Genomic DNA, 22,717 nt, shown 5'->3' with positions numbered 1-22,717 from the left:
ATGCGGAATCACAACGTGGTCGTAGTAACGACCGCGTTGTGAGTCCCTGCAGAGAAAAAGTTTAGTCATAAACGTTGTTTACCAGCCACGACACCTCAAGACATTGGCAACATTGCATTTATTGGTTGCAGATTATGACCTCTCGCAAAAATGGGGTAGCCAGGAGGCCTCAGATGTGAAAATATAGTGCAGCATGGATGTTTGAATAACAGTTGAAAGAGTGGTTTTGGTACCAAAGGGAGCCAAAGAAGTGTTGCACCCCTGGATGACGTTCTCTGGCCTTTCATAGGGGAGTTGTAGTCCTAGGATAGCCCGTCTAGAGGCTGCCATATGTTTTCTGGGGTGCTTGTGAACAGGGGCGTAGCTTGGGGGGGTTTGGGGTGTTACACCCCTCTGCACCCCTCCCCCACCCCCGCATCCTCCATTAAATGTATTTTCTGGTAAATAGTTGGGTACAGATGCTTTCACTTGGCATGGTGAGGTGTCTGTCGGATTTCACCAGGAATTGTCCCATACACACTGATAAAAACGCACACACATTCTCTCCTCATAGAAGTCTTCTAAAATGTTATTTTAGAAAATATTGTTTTCTCTAACTTCATACTCTACCAATCCTCATTCGTCTCCCTTTCCACTTCCCCTTTAGCCCCTCTCATGCACTCTGCTTGTCGTATTTTGTAAATTAATATTATATGCCAGTGTGATTGTTGGGAAATCCGAACCTCACACAACTTTCCCCTCCCCTCCCCCCCCCCCCCCCAACTTGCTGACAAAGACTCGCCCCTGGATGTAGACATTATCTTGATCATTTCCAATACAATTAAAGTTGAGGACATGCTTCCACGCATTTAGGGCAGCATGCTGATGTGCTGAATTTCATAATTTTTTTTTTTGTTTTGTTTTTTATTGTTTGAATTTTACTAAGTATGTTATGAGGTTTATTGGTTATTTTATGAAAAGAAAACACCTACAGTAAAATAGGTTGTATTAAAAAATCTTACCAGTGGCTCAACGAATATGTGTGAATTGGTGACTTTGCCGCATATCAAAAGATACCTCCACCTTCACACTCAAAGCTTCCGTTTTTAAACTATGTCAATCCTGCAGCTGAATCGCTTACAAACTGTACAAAGAAATCGAGATGTATGAGAGAAAGAGAACAAACTAATTTTCTATCCTGAAAACACAACACAGTTTAACGAATTTGTTGACCAATATCACAGCTGACATCTTCTGAGTTTGCTGCAGCTGATAACTGCCGTCTCACAAAGCTGGGAAGCGGCCAAGGATGAGATTTTCAAGGCCACGTAACCGTAAATAATTGTAGAGATACCTGTTCTAGTATACGTACAGGAACAATATGTTGATATGCAGCCTTGGCTCCAGATCTGTAACAGAACCGGTCTTGTGGGTAGCGCCATTTGCAAAATAAATGTAAGAATACATGTCTTTGATAAAGGTCCGTAGCAGGACACGTCTCAACTCCACAGTCTGGCTAAAAGGTCACCAAACCACTGTTGTGTAGGAGTGGTCAAAGCGAGCCTATTAGTACCGCCTATATGAGTAACCCAACAGGACCCGACATCATAGCGTGCAGTAAAGATCAAAGATGGCTGAATACAACTTATAGGACTGGTTGAGGAGTACCCAGTCTCATAGCTTAAAGGAGCGATCAAACAGGACCCAACATCCTAGCTTATAGGATTGGCCAGAGAGGGCCAAGCTCATAGGGTATACAACTGGTCATTGACAGCCCAGTTGTATAGCTTATAGGATTGATGAGAGAGGGTGGAGTGAGCGTATCAGACTGATTCAAGCTGCCAGTGCACAGGGCTGTAGGACTATTAAATTGAGCCCAGTGAGTAGGAAGGACTGGATAAAGCGGGTGCGGATTCCTAGCATATAGGACTGGTCAGTTTGGGCCCTCTACATGCCAAAGAGGGCATACGGAAGTAGCTTGTAGGACTGATCAAAATTCACAGTTCAGAAACTTCTAGAAGAGGACAATGTATTTTTTGAATAATACAAATCTTCACAATATCCAATTACAATGTAAAAAAGATAACGAGCACACAGAAAAATTAAACAAACATCTGTTCCGGACCATTCCTCAGATTGCAAAGCAAACGATATGTGCCAGAAGCAATCATACAAAGGAGTTAAAATTAAAAATCTATTTTACAGCTCAGAGACCCGAGTTCTCCCTCCAACTGCCGCATTGAAAAATTTAGCAAACCTGCACAGCTCTTAAGAAGAAAGGTTGGAGCTGAAAGCGACAGTTTCATAGCAGGTTCCCTAACGCCTTCAGTCATAAACATTTGACTCAACAAAAGCTTTCATTTCACAAGTAGAACATGACTTAAGCATAAAACAGTTAAAGAAAAATTAAAACTGAGGACAGAGGCGTACCGTTATGTCTTGTGGTTCGCCTGGCGCCACCATACTGCCTTTTAGTGACTCGTTGCGGGAACAGAGAGGCGCGTTTCAAGAAAAATGACAACCTTACACAATAGGAATAGTCATTCGCAACATATGACAGTTGGGACAGAAATGTTTGACCCTATATGCTGCTCACTGATCCTACTTTGTTGTTGTTTTAAAAAAAAACTTGAATAGAACAACCATTTTCGGTAGTTTCTTTAAGGGGTTGTTGTTGCGCTTGGGTCCATAGGCTGTTATGTAGGACATTTCAAAATATGGTCCAGGTACTTTCATCCTAAGAGATTCAACCATGTGTTTGTTTGCTGACAGTTCTTCATCCCTGAATTACCAGATCAGGCATTCCTTTTGAGAATGTGAGACCAGCTTCTGTTTCTGAGTATTAAAAATTATTTGTCTATAGGCCTGGTGTGAAATTCCACTCCGCTCGTGGAGCTTGCGGAGTATTCCCACTGCGCGTAGCGCACGGAGTTTCGAGGAGCGGAGTTTTTTCCTCGCTTGCCAAGGGTAAATTGGCAAGTGAGGGAAACCTTACTCCAGACCACCTCCCGGCAAGATTTCACAGTGCGGGCAGTCACGGATGACTGCTACTGCTCGCTTTCAGTAACCTTCAGTTTGCGTTGAGGAAGCTGCCTCTCGAGTAGAATATCTACTTGAGCGGCAGAAAAGAAACAGTGCCCTATTGTGCTGTGCATGGTGCAGTTTGCTCTGAATTTTCAGTGCGGTACAAACACCTGGTGCTAAAAATCAGCGCAAACAGCGTGACCTAATGCACGCCGTTACTTGCGGATCTCCCCGTAGTGCGGCGGGGTTTTTAGGTCACTCCGCGGAGTTCCACGGACTCTGCCCAGGCCTGCTTTTGGCAGTAATGTAGAATAAGCACTGTCCAAGCCAAGAGGTCTCACCTTGGAGACCTACTGACTTTGCCAATGCTTTTTGCTGATGCAGTTTAGTATCGTCAAAAAAATAAAGCATGATGAAGCAGCTGCTGTTGGTGATCGAGCAACTCTGGAGGCTCCATTTTCTTCTCCCCTTTTTATTTTTTAACTGACCATTCTGAGATGGCAGGCATCATTTCAGTTGGCCAATATGAAAGCGCTTGTGTGGAATGCTGGCACCAATTTGCTACCTAGCCCTCCTAAATAAATAAAAAAATGTTGACTAAAACTGAGACGTTGGTGTTCACAAGACAGCCCTCATGAGGATGGTAAACAGGCTATGCTCTAGTGGCCAGACAAACACAAGATGGACAAGGAAAGAAGGTGGTTAAGAAGCAAATGAGAGTTAAAGTACAGTGAACGAATGGTAAGTAATGGACAGGCTGTAAACCCCTTTAATTTCTAAGTAAGGCCACGATATGTCTTTTGCAACCATACAGCTTGTGGTGTCACATAATCTTGCCCAAAAATGTGGAATGTTTTTTTGGGGGGGGACAGAAGGAGAGGAGCCGGTGCGACCTAAAGAGTTGTTTCTCTATCATCTGAGGCACAGTGGCTTAAAACACTAAAGTTTTGGACTTTGGCTTTTATCAATGTCCATGTTAAAATACAATAAACCTTGGGGAGCAGTGCATAGAAAATGTTTAAAAGTTTTTTTTAAATGTGTGTTCGATGCTACGCAGTCTTTGCCATGCCTCGTAATGCAGGCAAATCTGCCACATAATTGACGGTGCCTTTCTGCATAATGTAGCCTATATGCAGACAGTGTTTCTGTGACCATAGTATTTTTGTGTAACTACCTGTTTGCTACATGTATAACAAAATCCTTCATTTGCTGTGTTACTTGTAGATTTCAACAAAAGAAAACTTACTGTACTGTATAATTTGTATATCGCTTTCCTACTCCTGACAAGGCACCAAAGTGCTTTTTAGATGGTCATGTAATAATCTACCTGGATAGTAATGCATGGTTGGTACAGGGTTGATTCAAGGTGCAGCCAAAGAGCAGTATGGTACTTTTATTACTGAAGCCCTTTGCCAAGATCGTGTTAACATCCACAATAAATTACTCGAGGAAGAGTGTTTTTTCTGCAGCAGGAAATAAAGCCCAGAATTTTAAAATGTAAATCAAACCATATGGAAAATCGAACTGCTTCTTAGCCATAAAATTGTTGGTTTCCCCTTCCATGTAAATTCATGTTTTCATCACAGACGGCTGAAAGCGGCCATTATTTCAAGGACTCAGAGTTTAGAAGAAGCTCAAATGCTTTAATCTATTTCATGTTCTGCCATCTTGAATATTAAAATACCCTTTATTGACGCACTGTACAATAAATCTGAAATGTGGAGTGCAGTTGTGCAGGGCTGTTTCTTGTTTCGAAGAAACTCTTCCATTTGCCATAGACCAGAAATAGGGGGTGCACCTTTTGCTACAATAATTGTGTACATGTTGCTTGTATTTTTCAGGACGCAGGTTAAGTTTTGCACACATTATTTAACTTAGGGGGGGGAGTAAGGATAGTGTTACTATAATGGCGTTATTGTGCTTTTGTGAACGACAAAATAATTACTTTATGGTGAATAACATTTTCAATAGGAACTGCAGAATTTAAGTCGTGTTTCTTTTCTTAAGAACCCTATGTAGTTTACATACTTACCATCTGCGTGGCTTAAAATGCCAAAACAAAGTTGATGATAAAGCCACATGTTGACCTCCGCTGTCCCGTAATTCCAGTGGCTTTGCCTTATGTGAAAAAATGCCAACTCGTATTGTCACTGGAGCCTAAAACTGGGTCATGACCAGGCCTGAATATAAGTCTTGACCAGCTAGGACCCTAGTAAGAGAACTGGGTTCTAGGTTCTGATAACTCCAGTGACGCAGTATGTGCCTCGTCTCAATTTTTTCTGTTTTGGTTGTATTAAGTGTGACTGAGTAGCTGCTAGGAAACTCTATCCCCTGATCTGGACCTCAAAACTGTGAAATACATCATTTGGAGAGTTCAGATAAAGCTGCGCTAGAACTCAAACCATTTATTTATTTCATGTTTTTCAGAGAACCTTTGGAAAAAAGAAGATGCAGCGGCATGCAGGCTCCTTTAAGGATGGTAAGTGTCTGGGAAAAGCTTGAAGTGTACCAGGAGAAACCAGTTCAAGGAACAGGTGTGTGAGAAGCTTGTAAACTGCAACATCCTGCAGCTGGCACTCCTCTCAGGATTTTCACGCTTAGCATGATGGTCTTTTTTTGTTGCTATTATAGTCTGTTATTGGGCTTTTGTACAGCACCGTCTGCCAGAAGTGTGTCACCAAAGCGTGATATTGAACTGGGTGCGCTTTTCATGCAGCTCTTGAATTTGTATCTATGGGTTGCGTGTGGTTGTTTGAATGGTCAGTAAAGATTTGTGAAGTGTCCTTGTTTATTAGTGGATTATGTGGCCTTGTACAAAAGGGATCAAAGTGATGTAGAAGGATATTGTCCGTCTTAAAAAAAAAATACTAATCAAATATAAACTTGTATAGAAAGAACAACTGAACCAAGCAAATTAACAAATTATTATTTAACATGCATAGTTTATTCTTGTCCAGGGCAGTTTGTAAAAATACATTTTGCAAAAGACATGCATAATAGCTCTTTACAAGTAAATTTAGCTCGGTTTAGAGAATGCCCATCACTTCCATAGCCCTGGGCCAGGCATGTCCCCTACTCTAGAGTGCCCCAATGAAACGCATTGCACTTTCTCCACCAACATCGCATGTCCCTCCTAGGCCCACAGCTCTTAACTTTTCCAAGTCCTATGAGGTCCTTTCATTGGACATCAAGGTTCTGGTCCTACTTGATCTTTGTGTTAAATGCAGTGGAATCAACATATAATTTGGGGGATCATAGCTGAAAACTGCTTGAAATAAAATGTTTAAAAAATTGATGCTGAGAAATTAGCCTTAAAGGGAATGCAAAGTGAATACGGTTTTACCTGGCATTAACTCCTTCCTCGACTACAGCAAATAATCTTAGGATTGTATGTCTTGGGTGCTCGGAAGCAGGCTCCAACTACAAAGTTCTGCCCTGGAAAACAGAGCTCCTGGCTAGCTCTGTGTGATGTAAAAATGCCCACCTCGGAATCTGCAATACATTTCCAGGTATGATCATGATTTGTTGTGGACACTCAAACTCAAAGATTGTTAATTGGATTCGTAATGTAGCTGCTTATTATTATATATTTTTAAAGTTCATATGTGCCTTTAGGAAATATGTTTCAGACTTCTCTTTCAAACTTCCCAAACAGTTAAGTCCACTTCCCTGCTACAGTAACTAGGGCACTGACCCGCATAATGAACCATCGTGCCCTAAATCCATTCTGAACATGTTTTCAGAGACCACCTGTACTTGAGGTTTGTCGGATCTCAACTAAAATATGCTTAAAGAGGGGTCTTCTTCAGGTGAATTTGTACCTGCTGTGATCTATTGATAAACACCACCTGCATATCTGTCCCCTACAATTGGACGAGTCAATGGCATGGGGCATGCTTCTGTCATGTTGCTCTGGTATGTTGTGGCATAAGAATCAGTTTAGATAAGATGACATAATGAATGGCCTTTTGTTCTAATTTAATTCATGAGTGACCAGGTTATGTAGTTTGACTTCATCAGCAGATGCGGAGCTCACTTATAAACTGGTATAAAAGCATGGTCTGTCAGTAAGTACAGCATGCAACAAAAAGTCTACTGGTCATTAGCCTAATGGGTGCCAAAGTTACTAACTCCCTCTATGTCATCAGGGCACAATGTTTCTAGGCCCTGATGTTTGGATAGAATTTATTGTTACCAGTTTTCAGTCCAATTTGTTCCACTGAATCAAATCATGACTACTACTTCCAGAAAACGTTTCATTGTGAAATAAAAGTCCAAGACTGAAAATAAGGGGCCCTGGTAACCTTAAACAGTGCGCCAGCTTTATCATGCTTAGTGAACTCAACACTGATTTTCTGACTGAATTTACTTCCAATGTTCAATGCCCTTTCAATCACTTATGATTCAGGCTACCAGTGCACTAGAAATTAGATTCAGACTTCAGATTTCATGAACCCAGTCAATCGTATTTGCAGGACTGCTACTGATTGTGGCTAGTCAAACCTCCCTAGCACAGTATTCATTTATAAGACATCAATTTTAAAAACCCTCAATTGGGTCTTGAAATGGGGGTCTCTGAAAGGATTTTTTTTTTAATATATATATATCCCCAGCGCTTATCTGCCCCACCTTATTAAGAACAGACTCCTACACTCTAGAGGAAAGCAATATTTATTAAGCTTCATCGTTGCCGCACATAACGTGTTTCGGCTGGCTCCCCAGTCTTTCTCCAAATATACATTTATATAAGTGGTCGTTCTTTATACCTGTGACTCCTTCTACCAGATTTCTCAGCCCATCGAGCCTGAAAGGAGGCAGAGAACAGGTTCTTGTAGCAGGAGGTCCCCAGGAAATCAATGGAGGTAAAGTTTTTGAAGGGTGAGGGAGGTTTAAAGGAAATCTATGGGAAATGTTTGACAGGCTGGAAGGGTGGTCGTGAGTCCAAGGGTGGTGAGACGCTCCAAATGAGGACGAGTTGACCAGTATGCCGTGTATGTGACCTGAAAATTAAAGTTCATGTAACTGAAGTTAACTGTACTTCTGAAAAACAAAAACAGGCTTCATCTTTGTTGCCAATGAAGCAGGCAAGAGCAAATGGTGACCAGGCGGAATAGAAAACTTTAAATTATTTAGCAATACTCATGCAGCTCCAAGTAGCACCTGGAGTTGATTTACAAAAATGAGTTATGTGGACTGATTTTAATTATATACAAGAGTTGGATACCAAAGAGATGGTTCCGGTCTGAATTACAGGAGGAATAATACAGCCACAGTTGCCAGTGACGTGGCGGCCATCCCCTGACCCCCGCCTGAGCTCAAACGCTGTTACTACTTTGATGTAGGGTCCAGTCAGCTGGTGCCAGACTTTTCTGTTGTCCAATCATCTTCTGAATCTAAATTCAGTGGTCTCCTCCTGATCTGTGTGGCATCCTGAGAGATGAGACCCAAACTCATGTAAAGAGAGCGGCATAAAGAGGGAGGCAGAGCACAAGTCGGGGGTGCAAGTGGGTAAATGGCGTCCACCCACTATTTTCATAGGGTGCACGCCGTCCAGACTGCCAGGAAGTTGTGCCCCACTGAAATATGCTGATCTTGCCCCAGTGTTATGCTCACACACTGGGAAACATTCAGCTGAGCCTGTGGGTTGCCTGCTTTTGTTCTGAGCAGCACCGTGCAGGTAGTTGGGAGGGAGCTTTTGTAATTTTACATTCGAGCTGGGTCTTAAACAACGGCCGAGGTTAAGGGGCCATCCCGCCTCCTTGTGTTAGAGTATCTTGGCTGGGGGCTATCTGGAGCCTCACACCTAAGTGCACATGCAATGGAGAGGAAACAAAGGCACACAGCTTATTGTCACTTTACAGGTGCTTAAGAGAGACATGGTTTTGACTTTGTTTAGACCCTGTAAAAAAGAGATATTCATGCACTGTCAGAATGTCAGAAGTAATGATCTGTTACAGTCCACAAATAATTTAAATATGAAATATTGCTATTTTCTTTTTTAGTGCTACTTATCCCAATTCAGGGTGTCGAGCGCTTTACATCACACGTACACTTTATGCATTCCCAATAAATCCTAATAGTGTGTGAATTTATGAATAGGATGGGTTACATAGGACAGTGAGGGTTACAAGGTGTAGGAGTCACATGCCCTTCATAGCTCACTGTGCTGTTTTAGAAGGATTACAATTTATGAATTGCAAGTATCAAAAGGATCTCTTGTTACAAGCAGTTATCCCAGTTACCTATCTACATAAAAGAAAAAACGGTCATCTGCGTGTTACATGATATTCTTTGCATGGGACGCATTAGCCCTCTATGCTACTTTGATTGGAAACTGGGATTAGACAAAACACAGATCTCTCAAGAATATGCATTAACCACCAGAGTTAGTTTACCAATGTTATTATTTCCTGAGATTTACGGAGCACACCAAGTTCTCTGCAGCAGGTGCCTTAACCCCTTAAGATATTTTAAAATAAAGACTTCGCAAACAATTAAACAGAATTATTGCCATCTGTCTTCTTGTGTCAATTTGTTTGTGTCAGAGTTTAAAAAAATAAATGTTTTAAATTGAGGCCCATATTTTGCGTCTGTGTTGTGTCACTTGTTTGGCACAACTCTGACGCAAAATCTAATTTGTTACATCTGGTAATGCACTCAAATGTACTCCTAATAGACCTCGTAAATGTGTGAAGTTTTAAGATCCGATGTCACTTCCTGTGATGTCACTTCCTGCAAGGTTATGGGTTGTAATGCCACTTCCTGTGTTGCCACTTCTGATGTCATGCGTAGTGATGTCAGTTGCATACTTTCAAACTTGGTTAGTCCCCCCCCCCCCCCCCCCCCTGTTTATTTTTTCAGGACTTGTACCCTGGGTAGGAGCAGCATTGCAAAGAAGCAGTCCGTCGGCTGCGCTGCCGCTGCCGCCGCCTCTGGTGCAGAAAAACCAGGGTTCGAGCCTCGAGGTCGCGTCCACATCCTGTGATTCTGGGCAAATCACTTAATCTCCCTGTGCCTGAATGTGTAATGTAAATATGGTGCTATGCAAAGCGCTCCAATACCTTCGGGTCGAGTTCGTGCTATATTAATATGCAAAAAAAAAAGCAAGGACAGAGACAGGACCGGGCCAAAGTATGAGGCCTCTTTCCCTTCTCACGGTAGTTATGTATTTATTTTGAACCACCTGTTACCTGCTGGTCTTACAGTTAATGTGCCTCATCCTAACCTTTTGTCTTTCTGTGGAGCTCAGAGAGGGGTAACCCTACAATTCTATTTAAAAATCTCTTGGTCTCCCAACCTGATTTACTCGGTTGATACTGTTTGAGAATAATACAGAACTTCGCGATTATCCTCACTGGCGTTATAGTGCATGCAGATATCGCGCCTTTTGATGACAAATTCTTTGAGGCTTTCATGCTCGCTATTACTGCATCTCCCCGCGCGGAGAATTGTCTCCCAACCTGCACAGCGACCTGGCCCTAGTCTCCACATTATATATCTTAAACTATCGAATAAACGCAAAATGTACAATTTCAGAATGTTAATAACTAGTCGTACCAAAAAAATCTGGGAAACTTGTGTCAAAATCAGATGTTTTTTATTTTGCTTATTGGCGGATAATCCTCCCCCTGATTCAGGCAGACTTTTGATCCACTGTTGCATTAAAAAGTACCGATAGAGGTAACAATATTGGACTTAAGAGGACCCTTGTGCCCCGGTGCCACTGCACCTGCTGCCCCTGCACCGGTGCACGGTGGCTGCTGCCCTTTTAAGTCCCGGCTGGGGTTGCTCAGTGCGCGCAGGCCCTTGACAATCAACAGGTTCCCCTCGTGTCCCAGCTCATTCCACAGGGGCTGCACTTTGACGCGGAACCTGTAAATATTGTCTTTACAGGCGCCCTCCTGCTCCCCCAAGGGGCGGGTTGGAGGGCTCTCACTGGTGGAGTCGCGCTGCCGGGCCCCTGTAGTGCATGTGTTGCATTCAACACATAGATGGCACCTTCTCCCTGTCGTGCCCGGACTCCCAGAGCTGCCTGAGCCCGGGCGGTGACGACCAGCCCCACACCATGGAGGCCAGCCCGGCTGGCGGGAGCCTGTTCCTGGGGGCCTTGCGCCGCTTTTCGGTCTCTGGGTCGGCCTGGGCCTCGAGGGAAGGCCTCGGCTTCGGCCTGCCGCTCGACAGGGCCGGGGAAGAGAGTGCGGGGGAAGAGGGCCCGAGCCGCGGGGGCAGCAGCGACCTCTCCGAGACTGTGTTTAACTTCCTGGCCCGCCTTCTCTCCCCAGACCCCCGGCTGTACCAGGAGCTCCGCGAGCGAGGCCTCAGCTCTAACACCCAGGAGTCCGACGACGACCTGCTGGACGACAGCCCGGTGCGAGTGGAGCGCCCGGAGCCCGACGACAGCATCGTGGTGAAGAACTACCGGCCGGCGCAGCAGATCTGGAGCCAGCTCCCGCAGGTACGACGGGGACGGGGGGCGGGCTGTGTGTGACTTATGATGCGGGCTGTGTGACTTATGATCGTGTTATGAACCGAAGCTTTCGATGCAAACAGAGTGCGAAGGGCTTGCGCCGTTTCACCTTTCGGAGAGTGCAGCGCTGCACCTGCTGTTGTACACTCACACACTTCTGAAAGTTGCATGCAAGCTCTGGGCCTTAATGTTACAGAAGTGCATGGGCTAAAGGGTCCCCGGTACGCCAAATCCTCTCGTTGTAATACAGATGGCGTGGAGTCTCTGCTGGTTTCTCTTGCGGAGGGTCCGCAGATGAGTGTAAGGCCTCCACAGAGCGCCGCCCCCCCCCCCCCCCCCCCCGCCACAAGGGCAGCCTGTCCATTGTGAAAGTCTGAATCGCCCTCTCCCGCTATCCCCCAAGGCAGGCCCGGGGTTCGGGCATTGTAGGCGCGCTGTGCTTCGCTGCCTCTGAATAGGGTCTCAAGGGATCCGATGAGGGTGGGTGCATATTTCCAGGTCCCCCAAGGAATGGAGGGGGAAGGGGGCCCTGCAGACAAACACGGTCAGCAGGTTTACATGTTAGACTCCGTTTCTGGGAAGTTCTCCTATTGAATGCAATGACTGTGACAGAACACGATCTTCCAATTGGTTTATCGCGCTATACCACTCACTATACATTGACAATCGATCACACTAGTTTGTAAATTAATGTATAGGATATTACATAAAACATTGAGGGTTTCAAGGTGTAGGAGTCACATATCGACTTTGCTACTAGGGTCTATATGTTATATTTTAAGAGCGCATGCCTGAAAGAAACAAAAAGTCAGGATTAAAAAAAAAGATTCAAATTTCTGAACGGCAAGTAACAAAAGTAGTTATAGGCACACACAGCTCGTCGAAGCAGGCGCATTAGCCCTATAGAATATATTAAAATGTATTCTTTGCAACCAACTAAGACAGAGTATATTTACTATCACATTTCTCCTGGTTGCCAATTTCTTTGTGGCAGAGTTATAAAAAAGAAAAATCTATATGTTGACTGACTGCCAGACTTCGTTTCATGACTCCGCCCCTCGTGACTCCACCCCCTTTTTCTTGCCACACATTGACCACCAATTTATGGCTACCCAGTGTAAAGTGTTTCCAATGCAAACACTTGAAGGGGAATGAAGCTAGAGTGAGTGGGTGATGTTGAAAGCATTACATCTGAGCGGATATTGATAGTTCTAGATTGTGATGCAAGGTGTATCACATTGTATCTTGTACCATTATGTAAAAGCCATCCTTGCGCTAAGCCATGTGTGCCCAACCACAGCTACCAGTGAAGAATGAAAGATGCTGCCGAATCCTGCCCGACCATGGGAGGCCTTGTACCTAGAAGGCTGCTTCAATAGAGGGGGCGGGCAGCTTCTTGTTTGAAACTGGTTGATGTGGAGTGTAAACAAGGGGTTTGCAGGGCATTACAAACTGTCAGTGTGTGACTATTCGTGTGATATTTGCGGCTCACTGGTACCAAAAGCCACCACACAGTGTCACTCCAGAATGTTGGCACCATCCCTAAGCAAAACAGGTCAGTCATCTTGGAAGAACTCGTGAGCTCTTTTATCGAAGGGCTTTTGAGGGGTGGATTACGGCTTGTTCATTTTGATCATCAGAAAAGGACATACACGGTTTTGTCTTTCGTTCTTGGATCACCAGCGCTCTTACCATCCTACTTTTTGGAATTGTTTTTATCCTTTTCGGGAGCATGAAAAGCCCAGTCGGCCCCATTAGAGTTTTAAGGTTAATCTTTGAAGGCTACGGACATATTCCCGCTGCAAACTTTTTAATTGACTGAAGTATGCTAGCGCCGGGACACCTCTTCTGAGGCAGCTGTGCGCTTATAAGTGGCCATTGATTGAGTGATTGAAGTACAGTACCAGCCAAGTGTTTTACCTCTTTCTAGTCTGTGGTCACTAAATACCGTTTGTTCTACTGCGGAAGGACATTTACATAAAATACTCTGCAGATTCCTGCGCTTTCAGTTTGCTCTTTCTTGGACCGGTTGGTGTTTTGTTGACCCTGTTGGTGTCACCCGATCTGTTTACTTTGTTGCTGCGCCCATGTGCTGTGGAGTGAGTCTAATAACCCGAGTAACCGGGACAGTCGGGGAGTTGGCCTTTACAAATAAACACGCGCGGCTGTGTGTGTTTGCAGGCGAGGCCGTCTCTCGCTGGTGCATCGTGTGCAAACGTCCAGCCGTTTTATGAACCTGTTTCTATTGGACACCTGCCTGCCCTGCGCAGTATTTCCCGGGGAAGGGGTTGGAATGCGAGATGTGTATCCTCCCAACATGGCGTCTGGATACTTAACCTGTACAACCCCGTCGCCCGTTGCTATTTGGTGGGGGAGTTGGCTGGTACAGACACTGGCGTGCAATTACAGTAGTCCTTAAGAAGCATCATGTGATTGTATACAAGTCAGGTGCATGTAGGGATAGAAGTCTTTTTGAAAGCTACTCCTAAGGCTGGGCAGAACTTGCCCTGGATTCCATTGTACGAGAGGCAGAATGGCATAACATTTGGGTGGAGAGGGGTGCAGCACAGACCGCAGACTAGCTTGTTGGTGTGACAAAGGCCGCTTTATTGAAAACAGGTGCACCTCACATCAATATTCCTTGGCCTGTGCCATACAAAACTAAGCCTCACTAAATATTATCCTCTTGCCTTACCTCCCTCCCCCTCCCCTACAATTGTTCCCCCCCTCTATAACATTTATAAACCCCCAAACTTGCAACTTTTAAATCTGTCTTCACCTAACTATCAACGTACACTCCCTATCCTCTTTTCCCTTCCTACATGCTCCCGGAGTGACCTTCCCAACCAATAAACAGTAACTGCAAACCGCTGTACCCACCATTACCCAGGAAAAACCGCCCCCAAAACCATTCTTTGCCACACCAGCACCTGTTTCCAGCGACAACCAAAGTACATACATCACCCCCCCCCCCCTCCCCCCCAGTGCACCTGGTCCCAACAAAACTACCCCCGAGGAGAGAAAAACACAGAAACGACTACCCCACCTCCGGAAACTCCAGACAGAAAACCCCCCTTCATAGGGAGGGAGGAAGGGCGGGACAAATTCGCTCCGATTGTCCCTAAGGCCGGCTGTCGTGTCACAACCACCAAAATGGTGGCTGGTGACACAACATGGCCAGTTATATGCCCGACAGCCCAAAGGTAGCCCAAACCACCAGCCCAACAAGCTCAACTGGGCTCTGGCTGCCCCCTCCCCCCCGGCCCAAAACCCCCCGGGAGGTGCAGGCCTCCCGGTGGTCGCCACCTCCCCCCCCCCCCCCCCCCCCTCCATATGTGGAATGATTGGAAATAAAAAGCGTGTCAACTCCTCCTCGTTGGGGTAGAAAGTGCTCTACAACTACAAAGCATTACAATTAAAGCTCGTGCAGCTAACCGGAGCGTAGGCCCTGATAGGGTACCAGTCAATTTATCTAAATATGATCCAGGACTTTGGGTACCATTACAGACCAGGGTGTTTAATGAAGCTTGGACGTCATGGCATCTCCTGGACATTTGAGCTAATTCAAGAAGTATTTCCTTATTCAAGAAAAGTGATGGTGTGAACCCCTAGCTGTTACGGGCTAATATCACTCTTGGATTAATCTTTTAAAAGTTTGGGAAGCATGGTTTTGAATAGATTCAGGGGTGGTTCAGACCCTTGTCAAAGGTTCTGCAGAATTTTCGTTAAGGAATAAGTATTCCAGAGACCAATATATCCAACTTTTAGCTTCTGTTTTCCAAATGAGTTAAGATCACGAAAGTGGGGATCTGTTTTGCATTTATGGCCTTCTCGGCAATATTCGATGTTGTTAACAGGTACAAATTATAGGAGAAAGTACATCCTATTGAGTGGACCCTGGTCTAGTAAATGTGTTGCAAATAATACATCACTCTCTCCGCTCGTTCATGCGTTCTTGGGAGTAAGCAGATAATGCACTGGCTCACTTATACTATCTTGAGGGGTCTGTCAGGATGTGTTGTCTCTTTCTTTACCCTAGATCGTTTGATTTAACGTAAATTATATCTAATACATATAGGGCCTTTCAGCCAGCCCTCCTTATCCGTTGGTCTCTACTGTCATGCATATTTATTCTCCCCACTACAGCATCCAGCACCTGACAGTGGGTCAGCTCACTTTAGCTACTGAGTAACTTCACTGAGAATGATCGCATTCTGCTTTCTCACAGGAGCACATCCGCACGCAACCAGTCAATCCGGTTCCTTGTAAAGAACAACTACTCACCCGTTAGGGTCTCAAGGCGCTGAATGAGGGCCGGGGAAGGGAGGGGTGTCTTGTTCTGAGGTTCCGTCAACAGCCAGGTTTTGAGGTTCTACCTTAATTGAGGCAGTGGTGGTGATGGCCTGAGAGGGAGGGAGTTCCAGGTCTTTGCAGCGAGGTAGGAGAAGGGTCTTCTTCCAGCCGTTGTTTTGCGGATCCACGGGATGTTGGCCAGGGCTGGTTGGGCAGAGCGTAGATGTCTGGTGGGTGTGTAGAAGGAGAGGCAGTGGTTGATGTATGCAGGTCCGACATTGTGGGGGGCTTTGTAGGCATGCATGAAGAGCTTAAAGGTAATTCCTTTGTTGATCAGGAGCCAGTGGAGGTCTCAGGTGACCAGTGATGTGGCTGCCCTGGGGGATGTTCTGGATGAGTCTGGCAGAGGTGTTCTGGAGGTTCTTAAGGAGTTTTTGGGTGGTGCTTGCGTAGAGTGCGTTGCAGTAGTAGAGTCTGCTGCTGACAAGTGCATGGGTGACCGTTTTCCTGCACTCGGTGGGGATCCACTTGAAAACCCTCTGAAGCAGGCAGAGCGTGTGGAAGCAGGAGCACACAAAGTAGTTCCTTCAGTGCCAGCGACTGCTATTTCAATGAGCGTTTTTTGAGAGAGAAAAATTGTTCTGGTTTTAGCTAGTATTTGTAAGTGAAGCCTGTTAGACTGAGAAAGTTGTCTAGTTGCAAAAGACCTATTGTGAACTTACAGTGGGTTTAGAGCCAGCCCATTGTTTACCATTGATTGGCTTTGTAACCTGCATTAGCTGACTTTTTTTATTTGTTGCCTTGTGTGGGTTTGCCTTCCTCTTCTGTTTGTCCCTCCTCTGGAGCCTATCCTCTTTACTTGCGTCCATCCGCTGCTTATTTATGAGGAACTACATGTTTTTAGTTAAGCACTCCATGAGAGTGCATGGGTTTGCCAGCGGTCTCCTTCATGTACTACTCTTCTTCCCCCTCTGCTGTGCTGTATATTGCCCTCTCTTGCCTGTGTGCTTCTACCTTCCTGCTCCTCGTTCCACACACCCTCGTGTGGTTCTCCCTGTGATTTCTCACTCGTGTGCTGCTTTTCACCTCCCCATTGCTCCCCCTTTCCACTCCCTGTTACAGCCTCCTTCCACCCTCCGGCTCCCTGTTCCTGCCTCCTCTGTCCACCCATGTTTATTTATTAAACATGTATTTATTTATTTGCAGAGAACCATGTGGCAAATTGCTGCTGACCCCCTGTGCCTCTTAAGAGGTTTTTTTTTTAGCTTTCTTACTTGCAGATCTATGTCGGATTGGTAAACGGAAAAAGTAATTAATGCCATTTTTCTTCTGTTTAGCTTTTCGCCGTTGTGCAGAGCATCTTGCTGAAGCAGTACAGCATCACTAAAAGACATGGGCTAAGCCAATAAGTCCTAAAGGCGCGACCAGTCGGCTTTGCTAATGCTTGTTTTTTATATTGGCTAGGACCTGGCAGTTAATACAGCAATTCAACTTTTACAAAAGCCATGCCAAAGCTAAAATGCAGGCAGCCAATGCAAAACCAACTCAATTTTTTAATATAGGTTTCCATTAATGTAGACTGGCACTACTGTTTTTTTATTGGTGGTAAACTATACCAGGAGTTGTTAGCCTGCTTCCCATTTTTTTTAGGTCTTACCCATCGGCCAGCTTGTAGCTGTCTGTAAGCAAAAACCTCATGAGGCCCATACCAAAATTTCACAGCGGGCTTAGAGCTAATCATTACTTACCATTGGTTGGTTTTGTTGTCACTCTGATATGCTTGCTTACTTTTCAGCTGCTTGCCTTCCTCTTCTTGTGTTTACCTCTTTACCTCTTCCCTAGAGCATAGTTTCCCCTCCAGTAGTTTGATTGTCTGGCTTGTATCCGTCTACTGCTCACTATTCGGGTCGAGCCTGGGCTTGCTTGCCTTGCTCTGCGAGGCATGCTGGATTCAGGTATGACCTTGAAGCTTCTCCCACTTTCCACCTATATTTTTCATTAGTTTGTGTCATTGTCCACGGTAAACTGTGACTTTTCATTGGTCAATAGGCTTAGTAGGGACTCCTTAGTACCACCGTCTCTCATTTTTAACCTCCCATAAGGACACCCCCTGTTACATGTGTTGTTACTCTGTAGGCTTTCATTACAGCCACCGAGCACTATTTTCTCAAATAGCTTTGTCTTGCTTGCTGTTGCAGGCTGGACACGCTCTGTCCTGACACTTTTTAAATCTTTATAGCACTGGCGCCAAACGTATTTGCAATGCAATAGGTCTCGCATTTGCGTGAGTTTAAGCTATTGGCATTGTAAATGACAATGCCTTTTATTTATCTGTTTTAAAAACAACACATAAAAAACAGCATTGTTATTTACAGTGCCAAAAGCTCAAACTCTCGTAAATGTGTGACGTACTGCACTGCAAATGCTTGTTTTCTTTTTTCATTAACCACTCCATGAGCATGCATGTGTTGCCTTGCTCTCGGTCTGTGTGCTGCTTAACTCCGCTCAAGTATCCACCCGTCACCCATCCATGTGTTGCTCCTTTACCCCTTGCGGTCCTTAATACACATGTTTGCATTTATTTTTACTCCTCTTGGAGGGTGCATCAGCTGCCATTTGCTTCTGGGCTACTCCCCTTTCCAGCATTTTTGTGCACCTCTTGCACCCTCCCCTCAATCCATTTGTCTGTTGCTTTGCTCCAAACCTCCCACTTTCCCCTTTGTTGTTTCCTCATGGTCAGTTGTATATTTTTTTAATGACAATTTTGGGGAGTGCCCTAAGGCTGATATTTTTTCTGCATGCTGCTCTACTATCCCCCAAAACCTCCCCACGTTAAATTACACTATTTTTTAATTTACTAATCTAATTGATGTCTGCCACCTCAGATTATTAAATTAAGAAAAAAAATTGAAAATTGAGCACGCGTCATTTCGTATGCATGCACATAGTCATCACGCTTGCTTGCACTTACAGAATGGTGCTGCCAGCAGCACTGGCTACATCATTTTTTTTTCCTTTTTTAAAGGCATATTTTCCTTGAGACAATTTTTATTTTATTTTTGATAACCATTTAAAAAAAATATTCTGTATTCAATGGATTACAATAAGCACGCCATCATATTTCCGGTAGTACAAGGGTCAACAAAGGTGTAAGAATAAAGTGAACAACATGAGCTGCAAGGGGACATGTTATTAGTCCACAAGCTATAGTACAGTGGATGTAACATTACACAGCAATGCATGAGATAGTGACCCTTGACATAAAATAAACACAGTTAAAATAGAGTGAAAAAAAAAGGAAAAAACTAATAAGCTAACACTTCACAGACAGGCACAATATCTATGGAAGAAATCCTAATGGTTATGAGCATCCGACAGAGTGGTGAGTGACTTAGGATGATAGATAACTTTATAGGAGGCACCCTCAGAGCCATTCATCAGTGGTACAGCCAGGTACTCCATTGCCTAAGGCTTCTTGCCCAATGAGGGAGAAGAGCATAAATGGAGGTTGATGGGCTGAATTTAGGGGCGCAACCAGGGAGGCATTGACCAGTCATCTGGGGCTTCCGTATAATTGTTAGGGGATCAAAGGGATCTAGTGTCCGCTTTTGTGACTCCCCGTATTCAATCAACATTTCATCCTAATGATCCATATAGGGTTTTTGCAGTGGTCCCCGGCTTCCTCGCTGTGTAAGGCTGTACTCTCAGCCTCTGCTCACCACGCCCAAGCACTCCTGTCCTGGAAGGGAGTGGCTTCTTTTCCATTTCAAGGCTATAGTTCACTTGGCAAGCAGGAAACTCAACTCCAGGTATTTGGATTCACCCCTGCAAGTTTTGAGAGCTTGAACAGACCCAGCAGGTTGCGCAGGACGAGCATGGCGCCAGAGAATTCAATGATTTCGGATGAACGCTGTACCACCTTACTCCAGAAGTTGAACAGGTGCGGGGAAACTCTAGAACATATGTAGTAGGTCAGCTTCAGAAGCACGACACCTAGATCATTCCGAGTTGACATAATTCAACCACTTTTTGAGTAATTAGAAGTAAAATACGCTCTGTGGAATACATGAGATTGGATATATTGAAAACATGAGTTACGGGAGAGTTTGAGGGGATATTCTATTATCTTGGCCCACTCAGACCCAAGAAAGGCCCTGCTCATGCCGAGGTCCCACTCGTCCCATGTCCTTAAAAGATCCACCCCGGTATGGATTGGGATGCTGATCAAGATCCTGCCCGACCCATAGTGTAGTGAGCTTGCATGAGTGAATGTTCAGGTGGCTCAGTGTTTGGGATGGCCCATAGTGCCAGAAGAGGCAAAACCAGTTGTATGTGTGCTTAAAAAAAAAAAGTGCCCACTATTGAGGCTAGTCCATGAATGATGTGAAGGGGATCGGGGATCCCTCTTGGAAGAGATCGCCCAGTGTACACTAGTCCAGGTCCTCTAATGAGGCAAAGGTAGCCCCAGGGATGTCCTGCTCGGAGCCAGGGATGCAACAAAAGAGTATGCACAAAGCACAGGGGGATAGATAAACCAGCAGCGGGAATGGCAGCGCAGTGCAATACAAAGTGGGCAGCCAGTGGAGCTGAGCCAGAACAGTCTTTGAAGCTCTCTAGAAGGGATTGGAATATCCTCTAATAGTTAACCAGTGGGAGACCTAACGTAGCTGGGCTGCCAGAGAGCAAGCTTCGAAATCTCCTGCTCCTTGGTCTCCCCTGCTGGGGGGCAGTTTCAGTTTGGCCAGGGGGACTCGGGGCCTGCCTGAACCCCAGCCTTGTTCCCCCAGCAGCTTGTTCCGTCATTTAAACATTTTTCTAGGGCGCAGAAGAGGGATGTCTGAGAAGTAATAAAGTAGCCGGGGCAGAATAATCATCCTCACTAGAGCGATTCTGCCAGTGGTGGAGATGGGGAGCGATTTCCCAAATCCCCCCTGTGCACGAGGGCTGCAGCCATTCTATTAAGATTGATTTCGGATTGCTGCTGCTGTGGTGTATGATGATAAGATACCAAAAGTATGTCGATGACGATGCAAAACCTCCACCACTGCCAATGTCCAGTGCATGCTGGGGGGCGCTATTGTGGGATAGCGGGAGCACAGTGCACTTAGCCCTATTCAGCACTCGGGACCAGCACTGCTTTAAATTCTCTAAGGAGTTGAGATATCAGGGGGAGACCGGCGCATATGTCTCTGACGTATACAAGCAAGCAATCCGCGTATTGTGGCATCGGAATGGGGTGCCCAAGTCCCGGACCATGGCGCACATTACCATAACCAGTGGCTCCATGGCAAAGTCGAACAGCAAGGCAGAAAGCGAGAATCCCAGCCACGTGCCCCTATGGAACAGAAATATTTAATAAATTAGCATCCCAATCTCGACTCGTGCAGTGGATGGATGTACGACAGTTTGAACCAATGGGTAACGTTTTCTTTTTTTGAGGGGGAGTTTAACATAGCGCAAACTCAACCCAAAGGTATCAGAGAGCTTTACATGAGCACCAGTTGCGTTATAGATCGACGCATTCAATTTATTTGGCATGGGGAGATTAAGTGATTTGCTCAGAATCACAGGATGTTGAGCGTCCCTGCCGAGATTCAAACCTGGCTCCCCAGCTGCAAGGTCGACCGCTCTGGCCGTTAGGCTAGGGCTTGTTGCCCTGGCTGAATTTTTTCAGCACTGCAAATTGAAAGGGCCACTACACAGAGCCAAACGGCTTCTCCAAGTCCAGAACTAAATAAGCAGAGTAGGGCCACACAGGAACCGCCTCCATAATGTAAGATAACCACCTTATTTTGAGAGAGTTAAACATACCTGGTATGAAACTATTCTGGTCACCATTAATAATTTCCGGAAGTATTCTATAGTCTGATACGAGTATTCGCAGGGGGCCTATAGGAAGAGACTTTCAAAGGGTCCATTCCCTGCTTTGTAAGCGTTCCAATCAGTGGCTCTCGTGAGGCTTGTTGTAGAGTTTGGTTAGTCTAGAGGCAAAGGGTTCGAACTAAGTGCTATAAAAGTAATGGCAGGCCGTCAAGACCTGGAATCTTTCCAGTTGTCAAATTCCTTATCACTCCTTGGACTTCCTCGTCAGAGGTGGACAATTCCATGGCGTCAATTAAATCTAATAGGAATTTAGCCATTGTCTAGAAACAAGTGAATGATCGGTAGAGATGGGGGGGTGACGTGATTGGGCTGTAAAGGGTCTTGTAATAATCATGGAAAGAGGTATGGATTTTGTATTTTTTTTTAGACGCCTGTAGCTGAACATATAGCAGTGAAGAAGGTGAGCAAGTTCTCCTGCTGCATGGGGTGAGCCAGGTTTGTGCCAAACTTGTCAGCCTCAGAATGAGTTTTGGCAGTGTATGCGCGGAAGTAGAGGTAGCAAAGCGTTTCAATAGGCATGGTATGCATCTCACTAGTGGACTGGGGGGCATGTTTACCATCATCCTCAGCAAGTGCGTTGACCTCAAACTGTCTCAATGAAGCCTCCAGTTCTCTTAATTCGCCGTCCAACATCCTGCGGCTCCCTGCTTTACTATGGGTACAAAAGCTGCGGATTACCACCGTGAATGCTTCCTATTTCAGTAATGCGGAGAGTGTGGACTGTCTGCTATCTACACGGCAAACATGCTGGAAAAACTGGAAAGTGCAGCCTTTGCCTGCAGCCACTGTTCACAAAAATTATGGGATTAGGGTCCTTCCTGCCCTCGGATAACCCCGCAATCCGGATATTGTTGGAGCAGGCTTTGGAGTCTTCTACCCTACCCTACCCTAGAAGGATCTGGTTCTATAGTTTAGTTCTTCTAGCTGCTTGTGAGGTCTTAATGTGCAGGGTGAAGGTCCATTAATAGCAATTGGTTGTCCGTGCCTCTTCCTGCAATTTTGCACTGATTTTCACGGTTTTGGTTAATGTCAATGGCCACAAATTCAGTTTTAGTTTCCAAAGCACTTGTG

General features: G+C 45.2%; 1 protein-coding gene across 3 annotated transcripts in view; it reads left to right on the top strand.

Moving 5' to 3' along the window:
• The window catches only part of ARHGEF16 (Rho guanine nucleotide exchange factor 16), a 267,432-nt gene that overhangs the window by 99,358 nt on the left and 145,357 nt on the right, over positions 1–22,717 (top strand). For all 3 annotated transcript variants that reach the window (XM_085609144.1, XM_085609149.1, XM_085609136.1), the window contains exons 3-4: positions 5,431–5,482; positions 11,286–11,458. In XM_085609144.1, the coding sequence (XP_085465270.1) occupies positions 5,431–5,482; positions 11,286–11,458 (225 nt within the window). The remainder of the gene's footprint in view (positions 1–5,430; positions 5,483–11,285; positions 11,459–22,717) is intronic.

The sequence above is a fragment of the Triturus cristatus genome, chromosome 1_2 (genome assembly GCF_964204655.1).
Source record: "Triturus cristatus chromosome 1_2, aTriCri1.1, whole genome shotgun sequence".
NCBI classification, from domain to species: domain Eukaryota; kingdom Metazoa; phylum Chordata; class Amphibia; order Caudata; family Salamandridae; genus Triturus; species Triturus cristatus.
Note: the sequence above shows the minus strand (reverse complement) of the source record. Positions and strands in the feature narration are given on the sequence as shown.